Genomic DNA, 9,171 nt, shown 5'->3' on the forward strand with positions numbered 1-9,171 from the left:
TTGAAGTGTTCCGAGGCGGAAGTTGAGGCGTTCTTCCTCCAGGCGTCTGGTGGTGAGGGAGCGGCGGTGAAGGAGGCCCAGGACCTCCATGTCGTCGGCAGAGTGGGAGGGGGAGTTGAAATGTTGGGCCACAGGGCGGTGTGGTTGATTGGTGCGGGTGTCCCGGAGATGTACCCTAAAGCGCTCTGCTCGGAGGCGTCCCGTCTCCCCAATGTAGAGGAGACCGCATCGGGAGCAACGGATACAATAAATGATATTAGTGGATGTGCAGGTAAAACTTTGATGGATGTGGAAGCCTCCTTTAGGGCCTTGGATGGAGGCGAGGGAGGAGATGTGGGCGCAGGTTTTGCAGTTCCTGCGGTGGCAGGGGAAGGTGCCAGGATGGGAGGGCGGGTTGTAGGGGGGCGTGGACCTGACCAGGTAGTCACGGAGGGAACGGTCTTTGCAGAAGGCGGAAAGGGGTGGGGAGGGAAATATATCCTTGGTGTTTCCTTTTCCTAGTTCAATGCTAGGTGGTCCATCCAGTTTCATTCATTTTGAAGTTTTTTCACATGGTTTAATATGATTAAGTGGCTTACTAAACCATATCAGAGATTGTTAAGAGTCAAACACGTTGCTGACCAGACCAAGTAAGGCATTAGTGAAACTGATAGCTTTATATGGCAATTAACAATGGTTTCATGATCATCACTAGACTTTTAATTCCAGATATTTTAAAACTTACATTTTGCATTTTTTAAAATTGCATTTTTAAAGCCATCTACTGTAGTGAGAATCAAACCCAGTTTCAGCAATAGCTTGCCCTCTGGATTACTATTTCTGTGACAATATCAACATGCCATCACCTTCTTCCCATTACACTAAAATAAACTGACTGAAAGCCAAAAACGTAAAGTGTCAGTGATCCAAATTACTCAATTACAAAAAGGAGAAACCACAGCAAATCCTTTTGATCTAACGCTACAACAATTTTTCATTTTGATCTGGAGGCTATTCAAGTGAAAGGAAATCTAAGTAGTGAGGCACTTAACATTCTTGTGTACATACCATTTAAAACATGGTAGTTAGGGAGCAATGGATAAAATTACTCAGTAAAGCCAAAAGCCTGAAATGCTCCAGATGCTGAATAATTTAACCTTAGTCCACAGACAGAACAATTAGATGGAGGATTAGAACTGGATATTAAATCTCAAGTTACATACTTCCAAACCTCTTTGCTTCTGCATCCCACTTGTAGCTGTATCCTTTATCTTATGCTATCCATATTCTTGCTTCAAAATTGCTTCAGCCCACATTTGAATTGAATTAGGTTTATTGGTAAGAGAAGGAGCAAGCAGTCCAAGGCAGTGGTGGGAGTAGAAACTGGTTGCAAGGCAGCAAGAGCAGGCAGCCAGGGCAGCGGTGGGGGTGAGGTTGAGCCCTTGTGAGGACTGTGAGCCCAGCTTGGCTCAGTGCTTTTGGACTGTGGTGTTTGAACTGTTAACTGTGTTTCTTTGTTCTTCTACTTTTTAAGTAAGAAGGACTGAAATGTGTAACTCTTTAAAACTTTATTTTCGTTATTTCTCTGCTATGTACCAAGATTCTGTACCTAGATACCTTTGTACTTAAGACTGAGCTGTAAGTGGCGATTTGCAAACTTTTTACTGTACTCATATGCGTACATGTGACAATAAACCTAATTCAATTCAAATCATTTCTCTGCCCACATTGAACATCTTCCACCATATCCACCTACTTCACCAGCTTGACCACGTTGTTTTGAAGTTCTACACTAACCTCCTCACAGTTTACATTTCCAAGCTTAGTACAATCAGCAAATTTTGAATTGTGTTCCATACACAAAAATATTAATATGTAACAGCAAAAGCAAAGATCTCAGCACTGAACTCTAAGGAACTCCACTGAAAATATGATCCTCCAATCTGAACAACATCCATTAACCATGCTTCTTTGTTTCTTATCACTCAGCTAACTTCGTATCCATGTTTTGAGTATCCCTTTTATTCCATGAACTCTACTTTTGCTCACATGTCTGCTGTATAGTTCTGTATCACATTCTGGAGGTGCATGTACAATATAAACATGAGTCAGTTGAAGGGGTACGCCACTTGTCCCCTTGAGATTGCACTGCCATTCACTATGATCATAGCTAAACTAATAAATTGGTATCTATATCTACCTTTAATCATATTTCATTCCCTTTCTTATCAATAATCTAACTGTTAATGCTTTAAAAATGATGAAGGACATTGGTCTACACTTTTTGAGAAAGAAGGTTCATGACTCTGAGAAAATAAATTCTCCTTATCTTTATTTTAAATGGGCAATCATTCTATGGCCTAATTCTACATTAACCACCAAGAGGAAACATCTTTTCCACTTGCACCCTATGAGGACCCTGTAGGATCTTAATTGTATCAATTGCTTTTTACTCAGCTAAACTCCAGTGGATACAAACTAAGTTTGTCCAATCCTTCCTCATAAGACAACATAACCATTCCAAATATTTGTCTACTCAACCTTCTCTGAATTGTTTCCACATAAACAGCATTGCCCTGGCTGAACGATTCAAACCTTCACACCAGTCAAATAATACTTCAATTGTAAACCACAGGCCTGCAACAGTATCTGAAAGGACTGAACTGAATTTCACTTTATCTTTGTAAGTACTTTTCATCCGCATCTTCACTTAATTCTCATATGCTTTTATTAGCAGCTTTATTAATTTTACTTGCATAACTTACCACAATGTTTTGTAATAAAGTAAATTTTATCTTGTTTAAAACTAAAACGTTATTGCTATTTATTTTTAAATTGAAGCCTCACAAATTAAAAGAGAATCATGTAAGCTTAACTTACGAACCATTCGTTCTCTCTGACACAAAGCATACAGAGCACTTTGAGAAAATGCTTTACCTTGTTTCCTTACATTTTCAGGAGAAAGTGAAGACAGCAGATGCTGGAGATAAGAGTCAAAGAATGTGGAACTGGAAAAGCACAGCCAGTCAGGCAGCATCCGAGGAGCAGGAGAATTGATATTGCGGGTATAAGTCCTTCATCAGGAATGTGGCTTGTGGGCCAAGGGGGCTGAGAGAAAAATGGGAAGGGGCTGGGGCTGGGGCTGGGGGAAGGTAGCTGGGAATGTGATGGGTAGATGAAGGTTGGGTGAAAGTAATAGATTGGAGAGGACGGTGGAGCAGATAGGTGGGAAGGAACGTGGATAGGTAGGATAGATCAAGGGGGTGGTGCCAAGTTGGAAGGTTGAGACTGGGATAAGGTGAGGGGAGGGGAAATTAGGAATTTGGTGAAATCCACATTGATCCTGTGCGAATGGAGGGTCCCAAGGCAGAAGATGAGGCGATCTTCCTCCAGACGTTGGGTGGTTAGGGTTTGGCGATGGAGGAGGGCCAGGATCTGCATGACCTTGGCAGATTGGGGCAGGGAGTTAAAATGCTCAGTCACAGGGCAGGGGGTTGGTTACTGTGGGTGGTCCAAAAATGTTCTCTGAAATGATGCACAAGTTGTGTCCTGTCTCCCCAACATAGAGGAGACCATATCGGGTGCATCGGATGTAGTAGATGACGTGTCTGGAAATACAGGTAAATTTCTGTCGGATGTGGAAGGCTCCTTTGGGGTCTTGGATGGAGGTGAAGGGAGAAATGTGGGTGCAGGTTTTGCACTTCTTGCGGTGTCAGGAGAAGGTGCCGGGAGTGAAGAGTGGGGTGTGGACCTGACAAGGAAGCTGTGGAGGGACTGGTCTCTTCGAAACGCAGATGAGGTGGGGTGGGAAATATATTTCTAACGATGGAGTAGAGGATATGAGATGTACCCGGAGATTGGCAGGGTGGAAAGTGAGGACCGGGGGTGGGGGAGGGTGGTTCTGTTGTTGTAGCAATTGGAGGGGTGTGGTTCGAGGGCTGAGTGCAGGAAGTGGATGAAATGCGCTGAAGGGATCACAATTCCCCTCCCGCATGGTCGACAATGCCCTCAGATTCAAAACTGGATCAATGTGGATTTCACTAGTTTCTTCATTTACCCTCCCCTCAACCTTATCCCAGTCCCAACCTTCCAACCGATACCGTCCCTTGATCTGTCTTACCTGTCCATCTTCCTTCCTACCTATCTGCTCCACCCTCCTCTCCGACCCATCACTTCCACCCCACCTTCATCGACCTATCATGTTCCCAGCTACCTTCCCCCAGCCCCACCCCACCCTCCTCCCATTTATCTCTCAGCCCCCCTGACCCACAAGCCCAATTCCTGATGAAGGGCTTATGCCCAAAGCATCGATTGTCCTGCTCCTCGGATGCTGCCTGACCGGTTGTGCCTTTCGCCTCCTTACATCCACAGCAGGCATTTCAGACGTGGTGCTTCTTGGGAATTGTTTCTGGTGGTGAAGGTGGCACCTAATTCTCATCAATAATAAACAGATGAGGCTTGAAGTCCAATTTCCTGTCTTCTTAATGCTAGCTTTTATAGATACATTCAACACTGTGACTAAGCCGTAATTTACATATTATCTAATTTATACAACAAGGTCTCAATATGAAGTCCATGGAGATTGATGCAAAGATCGCTTGCAATATTTGAAGAAAAGCAAGGATTCCAAAAATATTTCGCAACTACCACCATCAAAATTATTGAATATCATTATTTTGATTTGCTGTTTATGGAATCCTACTTTACACAAATTAGTTGCTCCGACAATGATTTGATTTCTAAAATAACTAATTAATTGTGAAGGACTCTAGAGTGGTGAGAGAACCTGGAATTGCTGTTTGGACACAAATTCTTTTTTTAGGCCACAAAATAATTTGCAAAAAAAAAGGTCTGGTGGAAGACCTTCCTCCTCGTATCAGTTTTAAAGGGGTACCCTTCAGACTGAATCTGGGCCCTCAGGTCCTAGTCTTTCCTACTAATGGAAACATTTTGTCCACGTCCACTCTGTGCAGGCCTCTCAGTATTCTGTAAGTTTCAATCAGATTTCTCCTCATCCTTCTAAACTCCACCAAGTACCAACCCAGAGTCCTCAACTGCTCCTCCTATGACAAGCCCTTCATCTCCAGAGTCATTCTTGAAAACCTCTGGATTCTCTTCAATGCTATCACTTCCTTCCTTGAATACTTGGGTACAAATTTGCTCAGAATATTCCAAATACAGTCTGTCCAGAGTCTTATACAGCCTCAGCAGCATATTTCTGCTCTTGTATTCTAGCCTTCTTGAAATTAATGCTTGCATTGCATTCACATTCCTAACTGACAAATGAACCTTCATGTTAACCTTCACAGAATCCTGAACTAGAACTCCTAAGTCCCTTTTGCTTCAGAATTCCAAAGCCTTCCCCACCTAGAAATAGTCTATGCCTCTATTCTTTCTATCAAAGTGCTGAACCTCACACATTCCCACATTACATTTGTCACTCCTTTACCCACTCTCCTGGTCTGTCCAAGACCTTCTGCAGCTTCCCACCTCCTCAACACTACCTGTCTCTCAATTTATCTTTGTGTCATCTACAAATTTAGCAACAGTGCTCTCAGTTCCTTCATCCAAATTGTTATTTTATTATATGAATAACTGAAGTCACAACACAGACACCCGTGGAACTCCACTAGTCATCAGCTACCCTCCTGAAAGAGACCCTTTTATATCTATTCTGTCTTCTGCTAGTCAGCCAATCCTCTATCCATTCCACTATTTTGCCCCTAATAGCATAGGCTCTCATCTTATTTAGCAGCTCCCTGTGTGGCACATTGTCAAAGGCCTTCTGGAAATCCAAACAGATCATGTTCACTGGCTTTCTTTTGTCTAACTTGCTTGTTACCTTCTCAAAGAATTCTAACAGCAAATAAGAGGAAGAAGCAATGGAAAATGTTGAGCAGATGGGTTGACTAGTAAAGAGATAGCTAAGTGGAAGGAATGCAGAGGGAAACAGGGAGCAAGAGGGAGTAACAGAAACTCACTAAGCAGGAGTATTGTAGTGAGAGATAGCAAGCAGCAAAGATGGAGGGAGGAGGTGGCAATCAATACATGCAGAGGGGGAAGCAGGGAACAAGAAAGACACGAGCATCAGAAACAAGTAGCAACAGGAGATTTATTACAGAAAGTTAAGAGTTATTAGGTTATTAAAAGTCATAGAGTCATAAAGATGTACAGCATGGAAATAGACCCATCGGTCCAACTCATCCATGCTGACCAGGTATCCTAACCTCATCTAGTCCCATGTGCTAGCACTTGGACCATATGTCTCTAAACCCTGCATATTCATATGCCCATCCAGATGCCTTTTAAATGTTCTAATAGTACCAGCTTCCACCACTTCGTCTGGCAGCTCATTCCATAAATGCACCATTGTCTGCATGAAAAAGTTGCTCCTTAAATCCCTTTTAAATTTTTCCCCTCTTACCCTAAACCAATGCCCTCTAGGTCTGGACATCCCCACCCAGAAAGAAAGAGTTAGTATATTTTGTCCAGTTAGTTTCAGAATAGGAAACAGGTTTTTAATGTTAGAGCTACAGGTCAGGAATGTAACCCACCCTTGTTACATGCTGTCTAAGAAATTTGTGGTTTTCATTTAGCATGCTTATTTTTAGGAACATATTATGAGTGTTTAATGATGGAAAGGCAAATTGCATTCAATGCATTCATCAGTATTAAAATCAGTTGATTATATTAAAGATATTTTTATGTTAAATACCTCTTTTTGATTTGGTAAAATATCATTAATGATGTTGTATTCCAAATCCAGTTTTTCTTCTAGTTGATCTTCAAGATTCCTGATTAAGTTTATTTCTTCCTGTAATTTCTTGTTCAGTGCATCTGCATCAGCCACCTGATCTTCTAGGTTTTGTAAATGATATGTTTTGACCTCAATATGCCACTGTAATTCATCTATATCATGTGAGCATATGTCATACTCTGTAAGAAAAGGATGTACAATTTAGATAAAAATACAAATGTTGATAATGTACAGCAGATTGATCAGCTTTTGAAATGAGTACTTTTAGACTTTTAAGTGACATAAAACATATCGAACCAGGAAGAGAGATAATTTCAAATTTGAAAAAGTAACAAAGAGGATTGATGAGGGCAGAGCAGTAGATGTGATCTCTATGGACTTCAGTAAGACATTCAACAAGGTTCCTCATGGGAGACTGATTAGCAAGGTTAGATCTCATGGAATACAGGGGAACAAGCCATTTGGATACTGGCTCAAAGGTAGAAGACAGAGGGTGGTGGTGGAGGGTTGTTTTTCAGAAAGGGAGGCCTATGACCAGCCGAGTGCCACAAGGATCGGTGCTGGGTCCACTATTTTTCATCATTTACATAAATGATTTGGATGTGAGCATAAGAAGTTAATATGTATGTAGAATAAGCATGTTAGTAAGTTTGCAGATGACACCAAAATTGGAGGTGTCGTGGACAGCGAAGAGGGTTACCTCAGATTACAACAGGATCTTGATCAGATGGGCCGATGGGCTGAGAAGTTGGCAGATGGAGTTTAATTCAGATAAATGCAAGGTGCTACATTTTGGGAAAGCAAATCTTAGCGGGATTTATACATTTAATAGGAAGGTCCTATGGAGTGTTGCTGAACAAAGAGACCTTGGAGTGCAGGTTCATAGTTCCTTCAAAGTGGAGTCACAGGTAGATAGGATAGTGAAGAAGGCGTTTGGTATGCGTTTCTTTATCAGTCAGACTATTGAGGACAGGAGTTGGAACATCATATTGCGGCTGTATAGGATATTGGTTAGGTCACTGTTGGAATATTATGTGCAACTCTGGTCTCTTTCCTATCAGAAAGATGTTGTGAAACTTGAAAGGGTTCAGAAAAGGTTTACGAGGATGTTGCCAGAGTTGGAGGATTTGAGCTATAGGGAGACACTGAACAGAATGGGGCTGTTTTCCCTAGAGCATCGGAGGCTGAGGGGTGACCTTATAGAGGTTTACAAAATTATGAGGGGCATGGATAGGTTAAGTAGAAAAAGTATTTTCCCTGGGGTGGGGGAGTCCAGAATTAGCGGGCATAGGTTTAGGGTAAGAGGGGGAAGATATAAAAGAGACCCCAAGGGCAACTTTTTCACGCAGTGTACGTGAATGAGCTGCAGAGGTAGTGGTGGAGGCTTATGGATGGGTATATGAATAGGAAGGGAGGGATATGGAGGGATGTTTGGAGGGATATGGGCCGGGTGCTTGGCAGGTGTGACTAGATTGGGTTGGGAGATCTTGTCGGCATGGACAGGTTGGACCGAAGGGTCTGTTTCCGTGCTGTACATCTCCATATTCTATGGCTCTAAATTAATTCCAGATATTCACGTGGAATCTAAAAGACATTGATGAGAAAGTCAGAAAGAACTGGTTAGTAAGGTTAGATCACATAGGAACCAGGGGAGCTAGCCAACTGGATACAAAATTAGCTTGAAGGTGGTGGAAGTCTATGACCAGACTGGAGGTATGTGACCAGTGGTGTACTTTAAGGATCAAAAATCAGTACTGGATCCGCTGCTTGATTTCATTTCCATTAATGATTTGAATACGAATATAGGAGATATGTTTAGTAAGTTTGCAGTTACCACCAAAATTGATGGTATAGTTAAACACGAAAGATTATCTCAAAGCTTGGGGATCTCAAAGTCACCATCTGGGACCTTGATCAGATGGGCACTTGAAGAGTGGCAGATGGAGTTTAATTTAGATAAATGGGAGGTGTTGCAAATCAGGCAAATCAGGACAGGACCTGTACAGTTCATGGTAGGATCCTAGGAAGTGTTGCTGAACAATGAGACATGCACATGCATAGTTACTTGGTGGTGAAGAAGACATTTAGCATACAGGCTTTCATTGACGAGAACATCAAGCATTGGAACTGGGTGGTCATGTGTGGCTGTACAGGACATTGATGAGGCCATAGCTTAAAAACGTGTTGCTGGAAAAGCGCAGCAGGTCAGGCAGCATCAAAGGAACACGAGAATCGAGGTTTCGGGCATAAGCCCTTCTTCAAGAATGAGGAGGGTGTGCCAAGCAGGCTAAGATAAAAGGTAGGGAGGCGGGACTTAGAGGAGGGGCGTTGGGAATACGATAGGTGGAAGGCGGTTAAGGTGAGGGTGATAGGCCGGAGAGGGGGTGGGGGCGGAGAGGTCGGGAAGAAGATTGCAGGTCAAGAAGGCGGTGCTG

General features: G+C 42.6%; 1 protein-coding gene across 4 annotated transcripts in view; it reads right to left on the minus strand.

The window, feature by feature from the left end:
* LOC122549069 (coiled-coil domain-containing protein 178) overlaps positions 1–9,171 on the minus strand; it is a 388,456-nt gene that overhangs the window by 334,387 nt on the left and 44,898 nt on the right. For all 4 annotated transcript variants that reach the window (XM_043688277.1, XM_043688275.1, XM_043688278.1 and 1 more), the window contains one exon: positions 6,695–6,915. In XM_043688277.1, coding sequence (XP_043544212.1) covers positions 6,695–6,915 — 221 coding nt within the window. The remainder of the gene's footprint in view (positions 1–6,694; positions 6,916–9,171) is intronic.

Source organism: Chiloscyllium plagiosum, chromosome 4 (genome assembly GCF_004010195.1).
Source record: "Chiloscyllium plagiosum isolate BGI_BamShark_2017 chromosome 4, ASM401019v2, whole genome shotgun sequence".
Taxonomy (NCBI): Eukaryota; Metazoa; Chordata; class Chondrichthyes; order Orectolobiformes; family Hemiscylliidae; genus Chiloscyllium; species Chiloscyllium plagiosum.